The sequence below is a fragment of the Molothrus aeneus genome, chromosome 2 (genome assembly GCF_037042795.1).
Source record: "Molothrus aeneus isolate 106 chromosome 2, BPBGC_Maene_1.0, whole genome shotgun sequence".
Lineage (NCBI taxonomy): Eukaryota > Metazoa > Chordata > Aves > Passeriformes > Icteridae > Molothrus > Molothrus aeneus.
In genome coordinates, this window is record NC_089647.1 from 83,697,848 (window position 1) to 83,723,386 (window position 25,539).

At 40.5% G+C, this 25,539-nt stretch overlaps 1 protein-coding gene across 1 annotated transcript; it reads right to left on the minus strand.

Annotated features, from left to right (window-relative positions):
* Positions 1-1,525: 1,525 nt before the first annotated feature.
* On the minus strand, positions 1,526-18,243 carry RP2 (RP2 activator of ARL3 GTPase). Its single transcript, XM_066571573.1, has 6 exons — positions 18,162-18,243; positions 17,828-17,939; positions 8,377-9,042; positions 6,635-6,749; positions 5,384-5,469; positions 1,526-4,106 (listed from the first exon to the last, which is right to left on the minus strand). Exons 1-6 carry the CDS (start codon positions 18,209-18,211, stop codon positions 4,023-4,025), a joined length of 1,113 nt encoding a protein of 370 aa, XP_066427670.1. The 5' UTR covers positions 18,212-18,243; the 3' UTR covers positions 1,526-4,022.
* Between the last annotated feature and the right edge of the window lie 7,296 nt (positions 18,244-25,539).

A 25,539-nucleotide genomic window follows, 5' to 3' on the forward strand; every position in this document is an offset into this window, starting at 1 on the left:
TGTCCTCAGCAAATAACTATAGCTCATGCTGCAAACTCTGCAATCAATGCCCAAGGAACAGGGTGGACTCCCAGAACTAGCTGCCTTCCAACAGATTCTGCAGCAAAATGCAGCACTACAGCACACAGCTTCAGGAAGTGCTACAGCCAGTTGCACCATCGCACTCAAATCCATGGATGCTAGAGACAATACTTGCAATTGGCACTTATTCACAGCTGCTGAAACTGTTGGAGTAGAATTTACATGGTTTAGATCAGATTTAAATATGCCTTGGAAGAGCTGTTTCTGCAGACCTCCTAAGACCTATATCACCTTTGTGGACTCAGGAGGCTTACTCATTAATTCCAAAAATAAATGGCACAAAGGTCCCAATGAGTCAACAAGGAACTAATAGTAAAAGACCTACAGTTTAGGAACTAATCAGGCAGGCAACCGGGCTACTCCTAGGTGTTAAAAGATTTATTTCACTATGTCCTGCATTAAATTTTTATGAAAACAGCCTTTGAAGTCAACATCTTTTAGAAGATACTATTGTCAATGCTGATTTAAATTTGTGCAGAACACTGAATTCTGTATTAATAAAACCTAAATACTTAAAAAACAGCATTTAAGTAAGAAAATATTCAGCTACAGAGTTTTACTCATGCTTAAGTTAGTAAAACTTTTTTTCCCCTTATTAGTCAGAATGACTTAAGCAAGTATTTTCTAATAAAAGGTTATGGTTGCTTTATGGAATTGAAAAAAATCTGTCCAAGTTATATAAGTGCAGCCTGGTATGTGGATTAAAATCATGCAAAAGAATGCATGTATATTAGATATGACAAAAGAAATTGGGTGATCTTCTAGCAACTGGGGCACAGATACTTCTTCATGTTCATATTTGAAGATGTGATTGTTAAAAATGGTGAAAATACTTAAGGGCAGCTTTGGTATGACTCAGATACATAAAAGAAAAGATTATTAGGCAACTTGCATCCAACTGGGGTAACAAGATGGTTTCCAAACTGTAAACTTGTATAACAATAGCTACAGGTAAACCAAAAGCTTTGATACTTTAAAGCTTCACAATTTTACTCAATATATTCAAAAGACATTTGTATTGACATATATACAGTACTTCATGTTCTTTCCAAACACTTATGCCTAGTGAGAGTTACCCTGGACCATCTCTTCTTGGAAAAGTCACATTTCTGATGAGTTTAAAGCCACATTTGGAAATGTATTAAATGTTTGCCTGTTTTCAGGAGGATTTTACTGGTTGTCATATATTAAATGGACCTGCTTTCTAAATTAACAATTTTACTTCTATAAACACCACAATCTCTGACTGAGGAAAAATCCCTGCTGTCAAAAAAATCACCTTTTCCAGAAGATGAATGCCTAGAGAGTTAAAGCTTATTTTCAATTAGCTATGAGTATCTATTTCAAGATATATTCCTGTTTAATATCCCAGTTTTTATACCTAATATAATGTAATTATGTTTTTCAATCTACCATAATTTTAAGAAGTTTTCAGAATCCAGAGTTCAAATATTTCAAATGTTTATTATGAATCACATTCACAGTGCAATACAAATTACATTAAAAGCTACACAAGAAATGTACAAAGAATACATTAAACACGTACCATTCTGTAATGCAAAGAATTCCTGACTCTTAAGCTAGAAGTGTTCTTAACACATGTTAGCAAGAAATGGAAATCAAAAGATAAATAATTGGATTGAGAAACTCCTTCATTATTTAGGGTTTTTTTTTTATTAAAAATTCTTTATGTCGGTAAACAGACCATCATTGTTAAAAATAAAAAAGCAACACTGCTCTTTCCCAGCACATAGAAAAGGTATTCCACTGTTTCAAGCCTAGATTAATTTTCAATTAATCTTCCTGTCCTCCAGCAAAAGGAGTCACAAAAGTCCATTTAGCACTTTGTTTCCAGGGCAGGTTAATGATACAAAAAATAAGCTATAAACAAACATACACATAATCATGTGTCAGCATGTAACTCTGGAAATATTTATGTAGAAGTTTAGAGACCAAGATAGTCTGGTATATGTACTGCTAATACAAATCACACAATGCCAGCTCTGAAGTACATGATACAATGTCAATGTACTGTCCATACCAAAATAATATTAACTCTACATGTCTAGATAATTCCTGTAAATGTTGACTGATGAGTTGTGCTAGTACTTTGGAGAGCAAGATAAAATTTTTAGCTCTTTTTACAGGCCTCACCTCATATTTACCAAAAAAACCCCAAAAAACAACAAATTCCTGGCTGCCTAAGTGCAAGTAGTAATTTCTGCTACCAGTTTAATTCTGGTGGTGGCTTGACTTTGTTAAATAAAAACATTTCAAAGAAGTGGCAATTTTCTTACCTCCAGTACACCAATGGTTTAGTTTATTCAGGACATATTCTTCTTTATTTAATCTATGCATAACTATAACAAGAGGTCCTAAGGACATATTCTTGAGTTTAAACTAATGGCAAGCATTTGCCCAGTAGCAACAAAATCACAGTTCAGAACCTCTCTTGGGCATTACAGAATTATGAATTTCAGGAGAAGAGATTCTTTCATGTGCTAATTCAAAAAAAATTAGAGATGTTTTTAACCACCCACTTTGGAGCTGCAGAGCTGTGAAACTGATGAGTCAAGACTCATCTTCAGTTAAAATTTGCAAGATCTTCCCTTTTGATGGATGAACATAATGAGGAAATGGCTTTAGCACCTCAACACAGCCCCAATCCTTTCAATGAATTGTAAAGGCTAAGCAAACTGGCAAGCCATGTTTTAATGATGAAATTTGGTTTTGTGTGTCTGCATGCACAATTGGTTCAAGTATTACAGAGGGCTTGTAAACCTGGACTGAAGCTTTAAGTTCATGTAGAAAAATCAGTAAGGATGTAATATGCAAAAATAAATCAATCATGTTTTTAATATCCATATAGATTTGCATTCTAATATGCATTATTGAACAATAAGCATTATTACTGAACACTATTCAAATACATCTCACAAAATGCTGGTAGTACTTCTTCAGTCTGTCTTTAGAATTAATACAAAATAAATCCTATGGCAGTGTGTAGCATTTTACAGCACTTTCTATATTACTTCTGCAAGTAAAAGCCTTCTCCTGGGGTCTAGCAAGGAAGAAGGGGTTTTTAATGCCATCAGAGTCCTTCTCTGACTACTGGCTATGTCCCTTCTAGCAAACAACAATATGCCAGAGGTTTATTGCTCAAGTGCAAAGAAACCTCAAATATATCCCACGTGTGAGCTGGCAATGCCAGAGGCAGCTGTGTTGCCAAAGAACCTGAGCAGACCTTAGAGCAACTTCAGCAGAGCACTCATGCTCAGGATTCACCCTAGAGCAGAAAAGCCTGGCAAGTGCTCACTTACCAGAATGCTGTTGTGACAACTCTCACCACAAATGCTGCTGCAAACAACTTTATTCAAAAAGCATGCTGAAGGAGAGTTAGCCAAAGTCACAAACTGCTTTTGAAAGCATGCTACAAGGACAATTAATTTCAGACTAAGCTTTCAGAAAAAGTAAATGACTACAGCTTCCTTCCTGGACCCCCAGTAAAGACAAATTTGCATGTGGGGAAATTTTGAAGGGCAAATTTCACATAAATACACTTTCTAAACAATGTGTCTGAGTGAAAGATAACAATTACTACTGCATCAAACTTGGATCAGCATTGCACTTTTAAAATATGTATAATCATTAGATGTGGTCAAGAAACATTCAAGTGTCGATAGATGTTTAGAAATCACTGTAAAAAAGTTAGTAGAAAAGCTCAATTGTTTTTGAAGTTAAACTTAAGTTTCAAACACAATGCACATGGCTAGCTATGCAGTTTACTCCAGTTCAGATAATATTGTATTAAAAACCACCAGTGGCTTTATAAAAGGAATATATGAGAAATACAAAACTAAATGACAAAACTACTGTGATATTCAAGCCAAGTGACGTCCAAGTCTAAGACAAACCGTATGTGAGCACCTTCATGCTAAACTTCACATTCCCATCTGCATGTCAGCAAAATTGTAGAAATTGTCTACATCTTGAGATGCTGATGCTTTGCTTTCTGATACAAAAACCTGTTTTGTTAAACAAGAAAATAGTTATGCATCAGTAAAAGCAGTCGTGCTCATTTGGAACCAGTAATGCTTATTTTTAGTTTTGCATTTCATGAGAGACACAACTCTGCGGGTTCCCACTGTGTGATAGAACAAATCCTAGTATTCTCTCAGCCCTGATGCCTCCACCATTTGTTATTGTCACCCTTTCCTAGCACACATTCTGGCTGCATTAACCCTTCCCTTCAGGATCAGGAGCTTGGGGCTTCATAATTCAGGGGTCACAGCTTCAGTTAGTATCTATTTAGATGGATATTGATTGGTAAAGTCAACTCTCTCCAGGAGAGCAGAGGAAAAATAAATACACAAAATCCTTAGACTACTACTTTCCTTTAACAGAAAGGGAGAGTTTGTAAGAAAGACTTCCTTGTGCTACATTACACTCAAAAAATCTTCATTGCTTCTCCAGCAGATGACTATTTTTTAAAAAGTAACTTCAATAACTTTCATTTTTCAAAATTTATCAATGGATGTGAAAGTCCAAGCTCTAGCTACAAGATGACTGTTCTCCAGAAACTGGGCAGCCTAGTTCCAAGTAAGTCTTTTGAAAGGAACTGAAAGACAGCAAGGAGCTGCATGGATGCTAGATGTCTTAAAGATATTGAAGTCTTCTTTGAACAACTGCCTGAAAGCAAAGGGTTTGTCACTCTCCTGTTATCAGGAGCGCTCTAAATGTTTCCATAAACTTTCTCAAAACCATCACCATTTAGAGAAAGGGAACAGCAAGGAAAGATGAGGTGTGGTGTAAGGAAGCTAAAGTGAAAGAAACTGACAGAAGAAAAAAGAACGCTGTCTTTGAAGGAAGGCATTCTGTGGTATCCTACACAGCAAAAGTAAACATGGAATAAAGTTGAAATCCCATCATATTATCTTTGTTGTGGTTTAACAGACAGGACACCACAGTTAAGTGACTAAATCCAAGGCTTAAGTGGAACTTTTTTGACCTACAATTATAGAACTTGATTTTGTGTTATGTGAAATAACAGTTTTAAGTGGAAATCTTGTATTCTTCAGTGGATATGGGGATTCAGAACTTTCTTCCTAGGACAATTTTCTTGTCAGCAAAAAGTAACTCATGTTTTGAGTACAAAAAACCAAAACAACAACAAAAGGATATTCCAATTTTACTACCCATGAACCAAAAAAGATTGTGTAGTATGTCAACACTACATCTTGACCATGAAATAGCTCAAACATTCAGTAATATTTCCTGTGAATAAAGCAATACACCAGCCTACCTTGGTGCCACTAAAAACTTCATTTACTGTGCTTCGACATTGTTCCACAGCACCATCTCCATTGAATTCCAAAGCAACCACTGGACCTAGAAAATAGGTTCATCTAAAATCAATAATACTTTTAAGCTTGGCATTAAACAGTAGATTTCTCAGGCCATAGTCCCAACCCATAGGGAATTGTGAAGCTCGCAAGAAGCATTTTATTTTTTTGCTTGAGCAGCCCCATAGCAGAAGATAAAGAATTAAAAAGACAAACATGTTACAAAAAAAAAGCACAGTGTCATCTGCAATTTCATGCCTTTTTTTTTCAGAACTTTGGACAGGATTCCAGTTTTACTTCTTGAAAGGCAGCAATAGCACAAAAATGCTAAGGAGTCAAGTCATCATGGAAGTGAGTCAGACTACACTGCTCAAATAGTGAGCCATTTCACAGACATGTGGAGTGGGACTGACTCATTCAAGCATTTTTGCTTAAGTCGCAAGACAGTGAATTGCCTGATTTTTAGACTTGTTCTCACCCACTATTTGCAGATCTGCTTTCTCTGGTTTCATTCTGAACATGGTATTTCTTCCTACATGACTGCAATATTGCCCGTAAGCTGGACTACCATCTTACAAGTGCAATGACTTTTGTCCTATTCTTACAATGAGCATCACAGACCTCTCATGTCACCATGAAAAAACCTGCATGTTGCTACCAAGTTTGGGAATGTGCAGTGAGCTTTAGCATGTAACACATAACAAGATGTCAGTACTTCTGAAAGAAGAAACAAAACCCAACTGTAATCATATCAATAGAAAGGCTTTTGAAATACTCAGACAGCACACCAGTTACAAACAAGAATTTTAAACACTTATCTGCTTTATGTAAACCTATATTGATTTGCTTAAATAATTTAACACCAAACAGCTCAGTGGTTGAGCAGCACTTGAGACAAGTCAGAAAATAGTCTAAAAGCATGAGCTTTTTTTGACCACTCCAGGCAGATCTGCATGTGCCACTGCTCCTGAACTATGCAGCTGGACCACTAGAGGGGGAGCAGAAACACAAAATACATGTGAAATAACTCATTTCTGATGCCTTCAGGAGTTTTGGCTGGTTTAGGGGCTCACTGAGGCTTCCAAAACTCATCTCAACAGGTTTTACAGTATGCCCTTGAAATACAGATTTGTCCTTCATTCCTCTTTCTTCTCCAGAACTCTCTAGTGACAGATTTCTATATCAAGAGGAGAAAGAAAACACAAACTCACCTTTTTCCAGCAGTGGAATGAATTCTAATGCACTTTGCTGGAAAACTCGGTGAGCATCCTCTGCCTTCATTAAAACCTCTTTAGTCTGTACCAGCTGAAAGCCTTTGCTAGTCATCTGTTAACAGAGGAAGAATTCATGTTAAAAATGCTTCTAAGACAGAGTTCTACTTGAGTATTCATATTACACTGTATTAGACTCATTTTTCCCATACACATTAGGTCTCAGAGCAAAGGGACCCTTTTTTCTCTTTTCAGAGATCATTTGCTTTTTCTACACTCCTGTTTATTTTCATTCCATTCATCCAGATTTTCTCCTCTGCCCTAGTGCACCTAGAGGAATAAATGTGAGTGTTTTTGTTTTATATATTAGGGCCCAGGGTTATGTGTTTTTCCCCACAGTCCCTCACAAGCAGAAACTAATGGGATTTAAAGGCATTCAGCATCTGGAAACAAGCAGTCAGTTCTCTTTAGTCTGCGATAGTTCAGTCAAGCATTAGCTCAAACTCTCATCTATCCACTGCTAATTTTCAGTTTTGGAACAAGAGTTAACAACATTTGAAAACACATATACACGTCCCACCCCTTCATTTTTACTCCAAATCTAATATGAAATTAAAAGCATGTGGGAAAGGAGCAAATACATTTTTACTTCCAAAATATCCATTAATCTGCAGAGCAGTTAGATTTCCACAGAAACTCACTAACTAGTCCTTTAGCATCTTCTTAACTCTAACATCTAAATAACTCCTAACAGAGGAGAACACATCTATTACCCTCCTCCTGTAGCTATTCCTTTGTCAGAAAAGAAACCACCCATAAGTATCATTATCTCCTTTCACTCTAGTAACTCAGTAGCTCAGTCCCACAAAAGTCCAGCAGGGCACTGGGGAGGCAAGGAGACACCCTACAGCTTTCTTTCCTTGCAGACAAAAACCCAAGGGAAAGAGCTCCACCAGATGTTTAGTTGATCATACAACATTGTGATCAGCATCTTTTGCAGATACAGATCTCAGATGCTGTGGTCCATGGTTACTGACTCTGCTCTGTGACATCCTTGGCACTTAAGGATGGTGAAAGCAGCCAGCCACTCCCAGCTTTTAGCCCCAGGAAAGTACAAACTCAGCCAAGCTTGGAAGCTGCTGTCTCACAGGAAAAAAAAAATAAAAGAAAGACCATTAAAAAACAGCTATTTAAGTCATTGAAGACAGCTAGACAGCTGACCAGCCATGACAAGCACTCACTGCCTCTTTCAGAAAAAAAGTTCCAGCACTGGATGAAACAGGGGATACATTTTAACACTTTTTTTTTTACTCTCTTTTAGTACTGAAAATCTTTCAGGATAGACTTTTGTTATCTGAGACTTTCAGGACAATAAGCTAACAAGTTAATCAGTTATATCCCTCCCACAAGCATTGTCTCACTTACTCTATGTTTGACCAAGTTCATCAAATCAACTACATATTTTCTTCAGAGCATTGCTTTGGTGTGCAATGATGGAAAAGTACACCATAACTGTTAGAGGATAGATGTGCCTCTCACAGGATGCCAACTGTAAAGCAACTGACTGATCAAATGAAATTCAGTCTCTTACCTTGCTTTGAAGTTTTAAACAATGCAGTTGATCAGTATGGTCAGTAGACAAACAGAGCCTCTATAGTCCCCCTTCAGGGAGAATCAGAGGCTGTCCACAGGAATGTTGAATTAGGAATTGAAAAGCCTGAATGAAGACAAAGGTTGCTCACCTCATCAATTAATTTCCTGGCATTTGCAGTTGTGTAGTCACTGGCAAAAAACACGGCCAAACACGATTCATCGCTGTTTTTCTGTCTCCGCCCTCGAGTTATGGGTATTATACTCTTTGTGGCATCAGTAGAAACCCTGACAGCTTTCAGCTCTTCAGAGCTGGGCAGAGGAACATAATCTTGGACTGCAGCAGTTTCAGGCAAAAGGCCCCAGTTATTTTCTCCAGACACAGGGGTAAAGTCATGGATGTTGCTCCACGTGTTATTGAAGATACTCAGACCAGCATCTTTAAATTGTAAAGCAAGCTCAGGATAATAGTACTGGAAACATCCAAATTTCATACCTGTGGAGGACTCGATAATGGGCTGGGTGGCACAGCACAAGAACACCTCCAGCTTCCTGCAGTCCCGCGTGCGGAACTGCTGGCAGGCAACCACACACTTACAATCTTTGCAGTCACGGAAGAACACGCTGCCTTTTATTGGTCCTAAAAAGATTTGGCAATTTACACAGTCGTCAATCGTGATTGTAGCAGAATGGTCAAATATGTAGATTTGACAGTTCTCACAGTCCTGAATGACAAATTGTTGCCCTGCTACTTTTCCAGGCAGTCGACCCACAGTTTCGTTCTTAAGTCCGGAAAAGGTGTACTCTTTGGGGTCAATCTGAAGGAGGAATAAAATAATTTAAAAAAAAGGTTAAAGGCTTCAAATGAAGAGAATATTAAAATGCTAAATGCCCATTGACTTGCAGTGATTGAAGCACCACTGAATAGTACAGGATATAATGCCACAAGGGTCTTCAATGAGTGATGAAAGATCAGAAGCAACTCTATCAGCTAAACTACTGGAATACACAGTATTGAGATACAACTAAGAAGTGAAACTATACCTCTGAGGATCTCCAGGGGAATAAAAAAAAGCAACTCAGTTAGTCCTTTAATAAAGAAAGGGGCAAGGGGAGCTAGTTTTAACTGTAGACTCTGAAATGTTTCAACAAGGATGATGATTTGGGTAGAGTAGTAACTGTAATAAATAAATTGTCAACATACTTACAGATTCATAAAGCTGGAGATACACAGTATTTTCTTTTTTGAGTAATCTTCTTGGTCATATTTTACCTCAACACATTGCAAGGAAATCTTGTTGCTGTCAAACAGTATCTTCTCTATAATGTTTGCAAACTACAGAGAGCCCATTAATGTGTGCCACAGCATTATCTTGTGCTAACAATGACAAGACTTTTGTGCTAACAAAACATACGAGATTGTTTCAGCTATGTCCAAGAAGCAAAAACTGGCAGTGGTGGTACAGGGGGCATGTTTGCAGATCTCCTCCACACTCCACCATCCCTCTGGCTGGGGCAGAACACCTGGGGGAGGCTGTGGCTTTCCCTGGCACTCTCCTTTAGGGAACAGCAACTCACAAGCCACACAGCACCTAGGATGGATGCAATACAGGTGGAAAGCATGAATAATACAGCCCATGCTGTCTGAAAACCAAAGGAATCTGAGCTGGCTTATTTCTAATATAAGTTAAGTCACAAGCCATCTACAGTTCCTGGAACAAATTCTACTCTGCCCTCTTGTGAAAGCTCATTAAAATAGCACTTAGAAGTGTGTAAGTGAAGGACTAACACAAGACCTCTTCACCAACCTGCTCTCTGATTATCAGCCTTGAGGCTCCTAAAATTTGCTGCATCATAATCAGTTATCATGCATTACCAAGGCTTTGGTGTATTTCAATTCCTAAAAATACTTCTTCCTAGCATGTCCAACATTGACACAATATTTAGAGGCCAGCAAAAGGCATAAACCAGAACGGGCTAGCACCAGACATTCATTAAACCAGCCTTGGTAGCTTTTGACTGGAACAGCCAAAGAAAGCTAAAAATCTCTACTAGCTGATAAAATGTATTTCATTTTATGCAACATATATGACCTTCAGACCGGAAAGGAGTTTTGCAGCTGATGAATCTTCCAAATAAAATGCAAGTTGAGACAATGAAGATGGCTTCCTAGAATTGTCTCCTCAATCATATTTAATACCACTAGTACACATCCAGGAAAGTTAGCTGGAAGTGTTACAAGTAAAAGTGGGAGACTCAAAAGATAAGGGACACCTCATGGAGACTCAGTCACACAACATACTTTGGATTCTAACTCTCCAATGTCCTTAGTCTCAAGTAATGTTACATATTTGAATATACAAGTTACTTACCCTCATATTCCCCCTTACTTGAGAAAACAAATATTAAAATTGCTTTTGGACATATTCTTCCTAGGCATCTCCTAGAACATGTATGTATCTTCGTGTATATCTGTATGTTGGGTGTTGGGTTTTTTTTAATGGCCATGGGACACAGACTTACTGCTTTCAAAAGAGGCACAGAGGAACAGTTACTTCTCTTAGGAATGAGTTCAGTGTTTCCAGAACTCACAGCATTTTTGAAACTTGGAACCCAAGCACATCTTTCTGATTTGCTCTGCTCTATAAACCCTGTGAAGCAGCACTAGCTCATCCTACCCAGTGGCCTTTGCAAGGATGTGTGAAACTTCACTTCGCAATTTTACTTAGGCCTAGGTGAAAAATACTGGTTAGTCAGCAAACTTACAACTTATAGACAGTTTCAAATGAGAGTTTTTGAGTACCAACAGTAGTCAAGTTAAAGATAAAAGTTCAGCTTATTACCAGATTCAGGAGCTCCTCTTTATTTGCCTATTTTCCAGAACTAAGAGTTCTACCCTCACACAGCTTTTACTTCTCAGTTTGTTGACCATGCCAAGGAATTTGTACATTTCCTCTGATTTTGTTTGCAGTTATCCTTTTAAAGACTAAGAGTATTTATTGATTAACACTGCAGTACAGACTGGAGAGACTGCATGGAATAGATTTGATACTCTCTCTCCCCACTGGGTTATTGCCCCTGCGAGGACAGGATGTAAGACTGTAGCAGATATAAATATTTCACTTCTCCTGAGTTAAAGAAACATGCCAGAGAAACAGGCCTGAAGGCAGAACCATGACTGTGAGGATACATCCAATAGCACCTTATATGCCCATACGACTATAGAATAGTTTAAATTGGAAAAGAGCTCTAAGTCCATCAAGGGCAACCACCAACCTGACACTGCCAAGTCCACCACTAAACCATGTCCCCAGCTGCCACATCTACACATATTTTAAATACCTCCATGGATGGTGACTCAAACACTTCTCTGGGATGCCTGTTCTAACTCTTGCTATGAAGAAATTTTTCCTAATACCCATCTAAGCCTCCACTGGAGCAACTTGGGGCCTTTTATCTTATCCTATCACTTGGTACCTGGGAGAAGAGAGCAACCTTGACCTCCTACAGCCTCCTTTCAGGTGGTTGTAGAGAGCAATAAGGTCTTCCCTGAGCCTCCTTTTCTTCCAACAACCACAGCTCCCTCAGCTGCTTCTCATCAGATTTGTGCTCCAGACCCTTCACCAGCTCCATTGCCCTCCTCTGGACATGCTCCAGCACTTCAGTGTCTTTCTTGAAGTGAGGAATCCAGAGCTGAACACAGGATTTGAGGTACAACCTCAACAGTGGCAAGCACAGGTCATGGCCCTAGTCCTGCTGACCACAGTCCTTGTTATACAAGCCACCAGCCTTCTTGGTGCACATTCACCATCTCTGAATCTTCAGGTATCCTCAAGGTTAATATTAAATCACTGCAACCACCTTCCTTCCCCTGACAGTGAACACCAACTGCTTCTTAAGCTCTGTCTTGGCAACATAGCAAAAAAAAAAAAAAAAACAGGCTAGGAAAGCCAAAAGAAACAGAAGTAAAATATTCAGTTTCATACAACCATAACCAGGGCTATATACATTTCTCTGCCCCTTCATTTGGTGCTCCACTGGCTATAAAATCTTAAGCACATGTCAGGTCAGGAAAATTCAACTATTTGATAACTTATTTACTTGTCCTTTGTGTTTGGATAAAGTTTCAAAAACCTTTGTCCAAATCCACCCATTTTGCCCAGAGAGATGCTTTACTCTCCAGCCCTTACCAGGTTTTTTAAACATCTTTTTCCCCAGGCTGATATAAAATTCAAAAGGTGCCAGTATTCACAGCAGTAGCTTTTAATATTTTCAGCTGAATTGAAACAGTTCTTAGAGTAGATAGGAGTTGCACATTAATAGATATTGGCAGAGCCCAGGAGTTGAAGCCTTCTAACTGAAGTGGCTATGCACAGGTTCAGGAATTACTCCATGGAATGACCTAAAATAACCAGATGTGATGATGAAAAAGCCAGCCCTTCTTACAGGGCTAATATTTTTCCTTCTCATAACAGGCACAGAAGCCTATTCTTGGTTTCTTAGCAATTACACAATGGTGAGAAGTCTGTTACAAAGGGCTAGAGGATAAACTGTAAGGAGCAAGGATTTTAAAGAACAAACAAAAGGAGAGAAGTGAAGGCAAACGAGTTTGTCACAGCTCCTTACAGCTCCAGGGCATCCTGTTACAAGTGCAAGGTAAATTAAGCAGCTTTCCTTCCTGCAGACACTTGTCTTGCAAGAAGGTCAGAGGCTATGTGAAAGCTGCACATGCCATACATCTCTTCAGCCACCACTATCCTGTTTGCTGGCACCAAAACTGGGCAGCTCCCATTTGGAAGAAGACTTGCAAGTACTAGACCTTCACAGCTGTTAGTGGTAACTGTACCTAGAATCATAAAGGATCCCAACATCTTGAAGTGTTTCTGGTATGAGTTCATGTCTTTGCAAGATTTTTTCACAGGATCCATCAGGGAAGGAGTTTCAGTCAATAGTGATAGACCCTACAAATATGAGAAAGTACTGCTGTTCTTAACAGGTTACAGTTCTCCTCTAGTTACCCTTGTTCTGGCTGCTGAGCAAACAGTTTGTAAAGTATTTCTAAACCACTCACACTGAGGTCTTCTCTTTTAAATATAATTCTCAAAAAATCATCCCCTATCTCTCTAAGTCACTACAGATGGCAGCGCAGAAAAGAACTTACAGCTGATAATATACAGAAGTTGGCTGCTGACCCAGTGACATTAAAAGCTGCATCTATAGGGTAGGCACATCAACTTAAGAAGCTTTAAGCACTATTTTTGTCAGCAGGGGAATTAACATTAGGGAAATAGGAAAAAAAAGTGCATTCCCAGGCCTAGACACTTCTGCATATTCATACTTGCATGGGTTTGGTGCCCTCAAGTAATGAGTTGCAACATCCTCTGGAGATTGCTTGTTGAAGTTACTCACCCACTGGCAGATTTCAAGATTCTTGCACAACAAGAAAAGGTGCAAAGTATAGTGAAGATTCCTGTCTCTAGCAAACAGTTTTTCATGTTGGAGCACCTCCTGCACACCCTGACTTTAGAAGTGGCCAATACAACAGTTTGAATGCTCATTTCATTCTATTCTTGGGAATCTTCATGCTTTTCCATAATGCCCATAACAGCATAAAACAGTCATTCACATTCAGCAAACCACTGCTAAACACTGCATATAGAAAAAGTGAAAGAAGAAAGGAAGCTACCACAGGCCTGTATTTGATCTAACTGGAAATACTGCTTAATATGAACTTTCTGACTGTTTCTCAGTTGATCTGACCACATTTTGAGAAAAACAGCAATAGTTCTTCTGGTGCACCAGGAAGCATAAAGGAGATACAATGACGTAGTTTGTCCTTAAATCCAATGTTTAGAGAAAAAAAGTTATTTTATTAATATTCAAAAATGAAGTACAAAATGGCTACCTAAACAAGATCTAGACAATTCAAGATACCCACTTGAGCTCAGACCATTCATGAAGAATCCTCAAACGTAAGGTAACTAACAAAAGACTATGATTTAGGCAAAAAGTGAAACCTCTTGAGGTTTTTTAACTTTTTAAATCCAGCTACACAGCACAATAACAATGATAGCTGCAGGTTTTCTATCAACTAAACCAGTTAAATTGCAAGTCAGTTGACATAAAACAAAATTTTACTTGTTCCTCCTAAAAGTTAAAAAAATAATCTGGGAAGGAAAGTTCCTCTAAGCTCTAAATGCCACTATGATCATAATTAATCTAATCCTACTTCTGTGAACATGAGACAACAGCAAAAAAGATGATGCAGCTGTTTGTGTTTCTTCTCCTGTGGAGGTCATGAGTGTATCTTGTATCATCACAAGACACAAAAGCCCTAGTTCCCGTCTGTGCATACCCACATTCAGTTGCTGCTGTTAGTCATACAGTGGGAAACAAAACCAACCCAGGTGGAAAGCTAGCTGAAGGAGCTAGCTTTCACCCCCTCAGGAAGGGCTGAGCACCATCAAGTTCCTCTCCCACCCTTGGTCAGAAAGTGACTCTCGCGACAGCCCAAAGACATCAAGAGACATAATAAGTCCTCAGGATGCAATGCAGTACTAACAGACTCTGGAATAAACTGTGCTCTACTTCCACTCAAGGACTGAGAATCCCAGAGCAGCAAGAAACTGAATGCTCATCCTTCTCCTTTCTGTTTTCTAAATAATCTGATCCTCTGGTTCTTCTACTGCACCACAAGTAATCTTCACACAGTTCTCTGAACCCAAGGTTCAGAAAGCGTTATAGAGACTTCAGCAGATTCACAATGTAATCTAAATTTGATTAAATTTTGCTTATCTTAAAACTTCTGTCCTCACTTAATAAAGTCACAAAGAAATCTGAAAAGACTCCTCAAATTCATATACTTTCCTTAATTTCAATTCAACTATCAGCATCTTATAATATTTTCTATTTAGAATTTTCTATCACATGGTCCATTTTTGGGACTATTACACAAGAGTTATATAGTCACTGGGATATCATCATACTTCTCTTTGTCTAGGGCTACACTAGCAGACAGTATCAATACTAATCGTCCTTTGCCACCAGAACATCATTAAAATAGGCTCAACTAGCAATGATGCCCTTCAGAAGCAGAAGAAATAGTTTTGTTGGAGGAACCCCTCAGGTTCAGTCATCCCTCTACACATTCCTAATCACACAAATATGCACACAAGTGTGCCTACATTTTTCTGCCATGTCAGGATGGCATTAGTTTACAGGAAGACAGCTGTAATCCCGGTTTTCTGGAGTGAAGCAAGACATACTCACCTGTAAGAACATACAGAGCATAGTTTACCAAACCTACAGACAATTGCCAAACCTGCTTGTGAAACGGAACTGTATAACCACAGCTGCACCACTGAGTAGGAGAGCCTAAAATCAGAAACACATCCCCAACCCAAATGGTGGAAATAAATATCAAAAGACAATTTAGCACATCTGTTGACAGAGTTGAGGTTTTCAGGGTTTAGAATACAACTCAATGCACTGGATGGATAGAAAGAGTCTTGATGCCAACTGACTTCAATTTAACTTTGTGTACAAACTTGTGAAATAAATAAGTATATGTGAAGCATCATAAATGACAAAGCAATAGACAACAGGACAAACTATCACAGACAACATTTAAAGCTACTACATTAACACTGACAGGGTCTCACTTAATACAAACTGGGATCAACAAGTTTAGTGCAGCAAGTGGTCAGTACTCCTTCACCTAAGATAAGGTGACTCCAGGTGCTTTCCTAGTTTAATGTATTAATCTTACATCCAAAAAGCCCAATGAAAAATAAGGCTGCAAAGAGCAAGAGAAATTAACTTAGACATTAAATAGCCATTCTTAGGCTGTACATTACAAAATTAAGCAGCTATTTTGATGCTTTACACAGTTCACTAGCACAGCCCAAACTCACTGATTCTTCTGGTTTGTAAGAGTCTTTTATAGAAAAAGAGGAAGTCTTACATGCAATACATGATCACGGGTTTTTTACTCCACAGAGATAGATTGTTGGTGCTGTAACAGTTTCATGTTAGCTTGAGCCTTCTTCCAGCAAGTTAACAACAAACATCTCCTTAGCAACAAGGCCGGCTATTCTCTGAATCAAGTCTTTCTATATCCTGACTTTCCTTCTTTTTGTTTTCAAAGTTAGCTGTATATAAGTAGATGGGGTAAAAAATCTCATACCCGTTGAGCTTTAGCTGGTGAATTTACTCTAAAATTAAACAATATTATTCCAAAGGCTGATTTAGTAATTTACTTTTAGACCAAGTTTTGTTCTGTCACTAAAATATGGCTTCAGTACAGCCCCTCTGGCTGTGAGAGTAGTCTCCATACAAGTGACAGGCTGTTCTTCTCTCCTTCTCTGTCTGCTCCCTAAATATCTGCTAGCCAGTCAAAGCAATAAGCCCAGCACAGATTGCTCATCTTTATCCCCAAGGAACCAATTCCTCCAGGCCACGCGCACACTCTCTAGCTCATCTCCATCTAAGCTTCCCTTAATCTACTTGGAAGACTTAAGGGACACCCTAGAGCACCTGGCACAAGCAAGCTAAACATTCAAATAAGTTCACACATTTTCTTTTCCATACTTGTAAAATACGACCTAAAGGTTTGAGGATTTTTATTTGTGGAAACCACATTCATTACGTTTTTCGCCTGCCCAGTTCCTGCTTCCCCCACCCGAAGGCAGCTGGAGAGGAGAGGAGAGGAAGAGAGGCCTAGTAGGGCTACAATGTCATTGTATGTTTAGGAAGTGAAACTTGAAATGATGCTAGGAAGAAATACATTTTATCCAGCATTTAAATGCTTTCCCGCTTGGGTCTTCATGACTGCCTCCGGGAGCTCTGGAAACAGCACGGGAAAGGATTTGACTTCATCTGTCTTTTTAGGGGCTAATAAGCTAGTTCTACTTCCTCAAAAAGAAAAGAAGAGGAAAGGAAAAAAAAACACCCAACCCCAAAACCTTAAAAAAGAAAAAAAAACCAACAAAACAAACCCAAACAACCAACCAAACCAACAGCGCAAACACCCAAGCAGGAAGAATCAATATCGACAGTCAGGACACACGGTACGAGTTTTGTGCCTCCGCTCCAATGCCAGGTGCGGGGACTCGCCCGGGCACAAGCAGCTCCCCAGCCATTAATCCCGGTTTTCTGGAGTGAAGCACGCACCCAGGGGACTCCGCGCTGCATCAGGATCCCGAGGGCAGGCAGACACCTTGGGGACAGTCACAGCCAAGCTGCCTGCCCCCAGGGCCCTGTCCCACCGGGAGGCAGCGCCAGCCCCTCGGGAGCAGCCCCGCACCGGCACCGATGCTCGCCCCGCCGGCAGCCGCGGCATCCAGCGCGCCGCCCTCTCCGCTTGCACAATTTGAGACTGCCTGGCAAAATCCTTAGGCTAAACACTTTTTAATTGTTCAAATAAACGCACTGAACTGCGCGGACCCAGCCACAACAGCGGGACCGGGGAAGGCGTGCTCCCTGCCGGAGCACACACCCCGGACAGCAGGAGACAGCGACACGCTGCCCACTGAGAGAGGCGATAGCGATAGCGACAGCGACAGCCCCAGCCCCAGCCCCATCCCGCCGCCGGCGGGGCGGTACCTTGGCTCGCAGGTCCCAGCTGTACTGCGGCGCCTTCTGCTCGCCGGTGGCCGCGTCCTGCCCGGCTCCCGCTTGCTGCTGCAGCGGCAGCTGGCCGCCCTGGGCCGGCTTCCTGCGGCGGGAGAAGAAGCACCCCATGGCGCTGCCGCCGCCGCCCGGCGGGGAGAGGCTGGCGGCGGGGAAGCGCTCGCCAGCACCGCGCCGCCCCGCCCCGCCGGCTTCCGGTTTTCTCCCGTCTCCCGTAGCGACCGCGACATTTCCCCCCGCCTTTCCCTTCCCCTTCCCCGCCCCGTCCCGCTCCAGCCATCGCCTCCGGCCGCCGGAGGCAGCTCACCCGCGGGGCGGGGGGCGAGCGGGACAGAGCGGTTTGTCCGTGATCGCCATCGCTCCCCCGCCCCGGGGAGGGTTCCCTCCCGCCCGTCCCGCGGGAGCGGCTCGGAAGAGGCTGTGGCTGCCCGTGAACCCAGCGCTCCACCGAGGTGAAACCTGGGTCCCGCCCGGAGACGTGTGCGGGTTCAGTTGTGCATGTCGGAGGCAAAACGCCCGGTACGGGGTGTAAATACAAACCGACTAATCCTGCATCACATAATTTTATCATTTTCCTATGGATATACCGGCGCGGTCCCCTCGGGACAGTGCCACCGCCGTGCTTGCCGCCCTGGAAGCGCTGCCCCAGCAGACCCGGCTTCTTGCAACTGTTTCAGAGCAGCAGAAGCGGCAAGCGGCGGCATAAGACCCCCAGCGTTCTGCTCTCTGCTCCCTTTGCAAAAAAATGGTCGGGCTTCCTATGATGGGTTGTGGTTTGCAAGTTTGTTGTTTGGCTTGGTTTTCTTTGGCTGGTTTTTTCCCCCAGAGTGAAAACTCACTTTTTTTTTTATCAGACTGACCAGTCAAAAACATTTTTCCCGAGATTTTACAGATTTTTTTTCTGTGATTGAGGTGAAATACTTCAAAGTTGTCTCTGATGCTTTGTTCAGTTCCTTCAGAAAGTATCCACCTGCTCTGTTGTGGGGTCCCTCAGGGGCCACACTGCAGATATTTGCACCCACTGTGATTCTTTACATGGGCTACAGGGAACTTCTTGCTCCACCTCCATCTCCTCTTTCTTTTTTGACCTTTCTGTTCACAGTGGAATTCCCCACTTTTTTCTCCTCACTCCTCTCTCTCTCTCTCACTGGTACACAGTGGTTTTGCCCTTCCTTAAATATGTTTTCCCAGGGGTGCCACTGGTGTTAGCAGTGGGCTCAGCCATTCCCCATGGTGGGTCTGTCGGAGCTGTCTGGAAGTGGCTGTGTCTGGCATGGGACAGCCCTGTTTCCTCACAGAGACCACCCGTGCTGCCAGCACCTGGCCACCTACACCCAGCCCATACCCACCAACAAAACTTCTGAGACAATCTGTGTTAAACAAAGGATGACATTGCTGCTGCAGGAGCAGAAGAGATGAGAAGCCAGGAAACGTGGCAGAGCAGTGCTCTGCCAGCTGAGCAGGCTGAAATTCTTGTCCAGCTCAGGGCCCCAAGGACAGCAGGAAGGAGGAAGTGAAACCAGTTGCTCATAAATGGTTGCTAAGGAGGAGGTGTGACTGACACTCATTTTGGCGTCATCTTTACCTCAAAACCGTGTGCCTGGGAAGTCGTGAAGCCTGCTCTGAGCTTTTGAAGCTACAGTTCAGGTCAATAGCTACCCTCAACACCACTAAGCACAGCTTTACATCTCAGCTGAAAAGTGGATTTGCTCTGTGCCATTTTCTTGGGCACTGGTTTGCTGATCTTCATCTAATTCTCTGTGCACCAGCTCTTTCCTCCCAAATTTTGTCTCAAACCAGGACACGCAGTGTGTACAGCTAAGACAGTTTGAGAGTGTTTGCTAATGCAGGAGTCTGATACACCTTCACCTCTTCTAGCTCACTCTCTGAAAGTCTAACAGCCCTCCCAGACACCTGTATTTCATATAGATTAACAAAGTTCTGCAGCCTTTAGGCAACCAGGCTCCTCTTTCTGTGCATCCATTAAAAAAAATTAGAAGGAATAAAAAGCAACATTTGATACCTTTTTGTTAAAAACTAAAATACCATTTAATTAGGCTAAAACCAACAAAACCTAAAATTATGTTACCAGAACATGGTTATCTCACATCAATTATTGGATTACCTGTTGTAACAGAAAACTTTATAGTCTGTGTATGTAGAGAGACTTCTTTCCCTGCTGAGATGCACTGTGCTCTCGAATGGAAATATCTCACCACTGCTGTAGTAACATTTCTAAAAGGTATTCAAAAGCAAGAAAAAGTTACTTTTACATCACTAAGGAGATGATGCAAGGCAAATGCAAGTTTCGGAGTTGAGATTTTCCCATGCTGCTATGATCAATATACTTGTCCTGCAAAATTATCTGTCCCATAAAAATACAGGATTTTTTTATGGCAGCAGCTGATCAGGAAAGGCTGTAGGTTTTATTTCTCTGGCATAGCACAACCTCTCAAGCTCTAGGGTGTTTCCTGACACCAAAGCTCCAGAGTACTTATTCCTGATCAAATTAATATGACTTGTGATTTATAAGCTTGTAACTTCTTAAGAAATCCCAAGTGCGTAGCTCAGTTCTTCATTCTCTATACATCTGCCAGCCAGACCCAACCCTCTTGGCTTCTGAGATCTGATACAATCATAGCCTGAAGTGTAGTAATACAAGATTGCAATAGTATCATAGTCACTACCAACCATGACTATGCTCACCTTAATTTCAATAAACTGCTGTAATTAGTGATTTTCCTCATGGGGGTGTTGTGAAATATATCTAATTAGAGTCTAATACAGAGTTTTGTGATCTCCAGAAGCGGTATCTAGGTAACTGAAAAGTGAAACATTTTCTTTATAAAGGTTATATTCTAAGGTGTTTGGTGAAAGAGACTTGCTGGATTGGTAACTTCTGGGCACACACAGCTCACAAAGAGCCTTTCAGATCTCTGCTCTCTTTCCCAGGTGGGCAGTGATGCCATTCTCAGGCAGATGGGCAAAGCACCTGCACGGGCTGTGTCTCTGTATGGACTGGCTCTCATCCCCACACTGCCTGGAAGTGCTTGCATGCCCACAGATAAGATTCTAACAACTCCCTTTCCTCCTTTCATTTGACAGTCTTCTGCATTGCCCCAAGAGCACAGAGAGGGAGTTCTCAGTAAACATCAGGACCTGGAAACCTGCCCAGGTCCTGAGCAGGTATCTTAGGGAAGCAAGAGCTCAGTGTGCACATCTGCACTTCTCCTGTCATGGGTTAGAATCTGTTTGTCTTGGTGGTGTTGGAAGCCTGACAAAATGCACAAAGCCAACTCTCACTGCCTTCTCCTTCATGAGATTCATTGTATTCTTTGTGTGTCTCTTAAAGCTCTTGTAATCATACCTTTATGACAAAATTGAAATGTGTTTTGTTTAAAGCGGGTTTTTAATCATGTTGGTTATAGAGAACACCTTGAAAATATAATTTCTAAGACATGAAAATGAAGAAAACAAAAGAGCTTAAATACTTTCTAAAAGCTCTTTTTGTGTTTTCTATCAGGAAAGATTATAAATCCTGTGTTTGTGATCCTAGCAACGTATCTAAAATTGATATAAAGCTTTGGAAAGAATTCCTAGTTAAGATTAGATTAACCTATACTTATACAAAATTGTGAATTACAGATGAATCATTCCACAGTGTTGAATTCATTACATAGTATTCAACAGAAAGGAAGGGAAGGATATTTTACTGCTGGGTTCACTGTCTGAGGCTATGTTTTCATACACATTCAAGACAGAACTGTCACAGAAAACATCCCTTGCCCAGCACAAATATTTGCACAGACTTGGTAAATTATGTTAGGAAACAGACGAAAGTGTAAAACAACCATTTCAATCAGACATCTGTGCATTTCAGTCTCATATACTTTTTTCCTTTTCTTTCTTTTCTTTTTTTTCCTTTTTCAGAAGCAGATGATGAATATACAGACTAGGATTTTCACATAGAGTCATTACATACCATATTACCCTTCTTTGTTCTCTTTAGCAGATTCTCTACTGCTGGAGATTCTTGCCAGACTGAACACCAAGAGAAGCTACTCTGCAACTTGAGAACAAGTAGGGTAGAACAAATAAAATTACTAATTTTGTGACAAGATGTACTAGAATCATTCTTGCATTGCTAATGGTGATTTTTGGACTAATGTCCTCCCCATTTTTGAGCAATATATGGCTTTTCAGCATCTCCTTGCATACAGAAATTAGCCCTGGTCACCAGTTACTGTATTAAATCACATTACTGCTGGTCAACAAGGAAATGCACTCTTTGTTTAGGGTAGCTGTCCCTAGCATAAAATCTGTGATACGGAGCTTTAATGCCGGGGTTCTTTAAGTGGGAACAATGGATAGGTGTGCCTGTGCCCCAGGTTACTGTGAACTTAACCTGATAGGACAAGGAAAAGCACAAACAGCCAAACTGAATAGTTAATGTTTGCTAAGCTGCTTGTTCAAAAATTACCTTCCACATACTTCCAACAAAAATTACCTTCTCTGTAAGAAATAACAGCTTGTCTACAGATGTTTTCCTGTTGCTGGTGTTCAAAACCCAAGTGAGCAGTGTTCTATGCAACACATGAGATGCAGACAGACAGCATAGTATTTGAAATCATTATTAAAAGGCACCACATAGAACTACAAGTAATTTTAGAAGTGTTTTTTACTGAAGATCTAAATAGTCAATAATTTTTAAAAGACAAAAATTAAATATCATTGTCCAAAGGAATGAAGGACTATATCCTAATATTAGCATAAAGGATAGCGTAATGCACAATACAAACCCCACAGTAATTCTGAATTTTGCTTCAAGCCATCTCTGAGACAGAAATTCTGCAGCTGGAAAGGTCACAATTGGCTTAAGGGCTGCTAATGTAGTGGGTGCAGTTACCCAACAGAGCACAATTAAGTTTTCAGCTATAAAGCATACTCTTATGTAACACTTACAGGTTGATAGATCTCACACAAGAGTCTGTATCCGAGATCCAGTTTTGTGATATGAAGAGAGCTGCCTTAATGAGGGTATTGTCCAACATTCAGGTTGCCAGAAAACCTTGTGTTCCATCTGAGACTCTAGCTGAAGCAGACAGACTTTCAGTTTACTGTTAAATGAAAATGGAATGTAGTTGCATCCAAGTTTACGAATTATAAGTCTTTAATTCATGCTTAATAGGGCAACAATTCAGAAAACAAGTTGCAGTGCTGATTCAGCAAGGCATGTGTGCACGTGCTAAAGCCTACAGATTTCAGTGGGATTTGAGGGAGTGTGAAGAGTTGGGCTCGTAGTTAAAATTAAGATGTGTTTTAACAGCTTGCTGCATCATAGCCCAGCAGCCCTTAAATTTTTCTTTTTGTCATAAAAGTGAGAGGTGCTCTGATTCCCCATATATCTGAGTTAAAATTGACAAAATTATCTGGCAGCATCTGTCTCCAGCTACTTTGTCCAGGTCTCTAGCATCTGACATCGGGGTGCTCAGTGGAGCATTGTTGCAAAGGTAGGCTCATAGAAAGTTTCCCTCTGTCATAGTCCTAATGCAGAAAAGTCCATAAAACACTTGGGTAAAAGTGGCTTGCTCTTATCACTTGGCATTTTAGAACCTTTTTGACTGTACATTGTGTTGCTTTGGAGGGGGTTTCTGGCTTAGTGTCTGACATAATACCAATCCTCTTTCACTGTTGGTTTCAGCTGCTGCTGTGGAAAAAGGATTGCTGAGACCTGGGGTAGAGGCTGTCCTCCTAGTTCTAGTGCAGCAGACCAAGAAAAATGGGTAATTGGAAGTGTCAATGTGTTAATTTGCTATTGCACAATTCATCATAATTTGTCTATCTGAAGTTCCATTTTACATTGTTGCAGTTTATTGATGCTCTTCCAGTCTGAAGCTCTTAACATTAGTTTTGTGGGATGTCTTTATCTATGGCACCAACCTGCCATGTGTATTGTTCTTGTGGGTGTGAACAGTGGCTGCCTGATGCTCCCAGTGAGACTGGAAAAAAGTGGGATCCTCCACAAAAATGTAGACAATAATCACTGATCTGAACCTTGTAATCCTGCCAAAATATACTGAAGGGCTGCAGTAAGGCAGTAGTCTGCCTACATTAACTTTAGGGAATTACACAGGAATCTATAAGCCTGAGCAGCTCACACACAGGTTGAGACTTTATAAAATTTCATCAGCATAGTAATGAGCCGGTGAATCATATCTAAACTGCACATTTAAATATTCAGTGTTAACTGTGAAAAAATCCTGCTGTTAAAGTAAGGAAACACAGGATTCTATTTGTTTTCTATTATATTTGCCTTTTCTTCCCTTTCTGTCTTTCAGCAGAATGTGTAATTAACATTCTAGATGCTGTTTTTGGAAATAGTGCTATGTCACTGTAAGACTCTGAGGAATAAATTAGTTAAACTGTTGATAATACAAAATAGCAAGGGATACTGCAGAGACAGCAGATAGAAAGAAAATACTGAAGTAATTATTATTGGGAAGAGATTAAACTCTAGAGCTTGCTTGGCTGTTAGGAAGACTCACACTAGGACTGGTTTTCAAATAATGTGTTTTGCACTGAAGGAGTGAAAATGTTCAGTATAGAAATCAGTAAATAAAATGTACAGACACAGAGGAACAGGAGTGGAATGAAAGATAAGTTCTCTTGCAAAATTCACTAGAAACTATAAATTCTAATATTGTACGGTGAAATCCCGGAGGAGTCCTGTGATCATAAACAGGGTTAAGTACCCTACACATGACCTGCATGTAGTTAGGCAAATTGGTCCAGAGTTAAAAGTCAAAAGAGGGGAAACACAGCCAAGTCATGAGAAACTGATGCAGAGCTGGCTACTGAGCAATGTGAAAATGGTGAATATCTTTGATTTAAGGAAAATTAAGTAATTTCTCATTCAACCTTCTGCTGTTTTGATGATTCTCAATCCTTCTCTTTTTAGGAGCTCCAGGGTTATTAAAACTGCAGTAACCTCTCTAAAAACTTTTATCCAGAGAGGCATCAAGACAAAGCCAAATAAAAAAAAAAAAGAAAAGAACCAAAATCCAATAATGACAGCTGAGTTTGGGACTCACACTTTACTCTGTTTCAGACCTATTGAGCAGGACCTATGTACCCAGAAAAACAATCTAATAGTTGTCTCTGGTTTTAATTATATAAGGAAAAATCTGTCTCTCCTGTACTTCTGTTAGTGGCTGAACATCTTCAGCACAGGCAAGTGATCAAAAAGTGCTTTTTTTTCTTTTTCAGTTCACAGCTCACTGGAATCCATTGCTGCCAAACAAACTAGAGTCCTGGGTAGACTTCCTCAGCCATAGTTTGGTAGGTCTACTAGTTAGATATGGGGCTCTGAGTTTGTCACCCAAAGCAATCTTTTTGTAGGCTGTGGAAAAGAATGTGGGGGAGGCAATTAATCTCTGATAAACAATTTGGATGGTAGCTTACCAGACCTGCCTCAACTTCCAATTTTTTTTTCTTAGTAAAGCAAACAAAGAGTGATGAACATAGACATAGACACCAAAACTTTAGGCAAGGCTGTTTTATGTTAATCACATTTCTTATGTTCAATTGTTTGTCATTGATTATTTCCAGTAGTTCTCTCTAAGTTAGAGGTGCTATACATAAATGAAACCACAGTCCATGCCAGAAATGGCTTACATCTGGAAAGC

Coding starts and splice junctions, on each gene's coding strand:
- RP2 (XM_066571573.1), bottom strand. CDS start 18,211: ATGGCGATCACGGACAAACCGCTCTGTCCCGCTCGCCCCCCGCCCCGC. Junction 17,940..18,161: donor GCTCGCCCCCCGCCCCGCGG/GTGAGCTGCCTC, acceptor CTCCCGCCGCAG/GAAGCCGGCCCAGGGCGGCC. Junction 5,470..6,634: donor CATTCCACTGCTGGAAAAAG/GTGAGTTTGTGT, acceptor CCTATTTTCTAG/GTCCAGTGGTTGCTTTGGAA.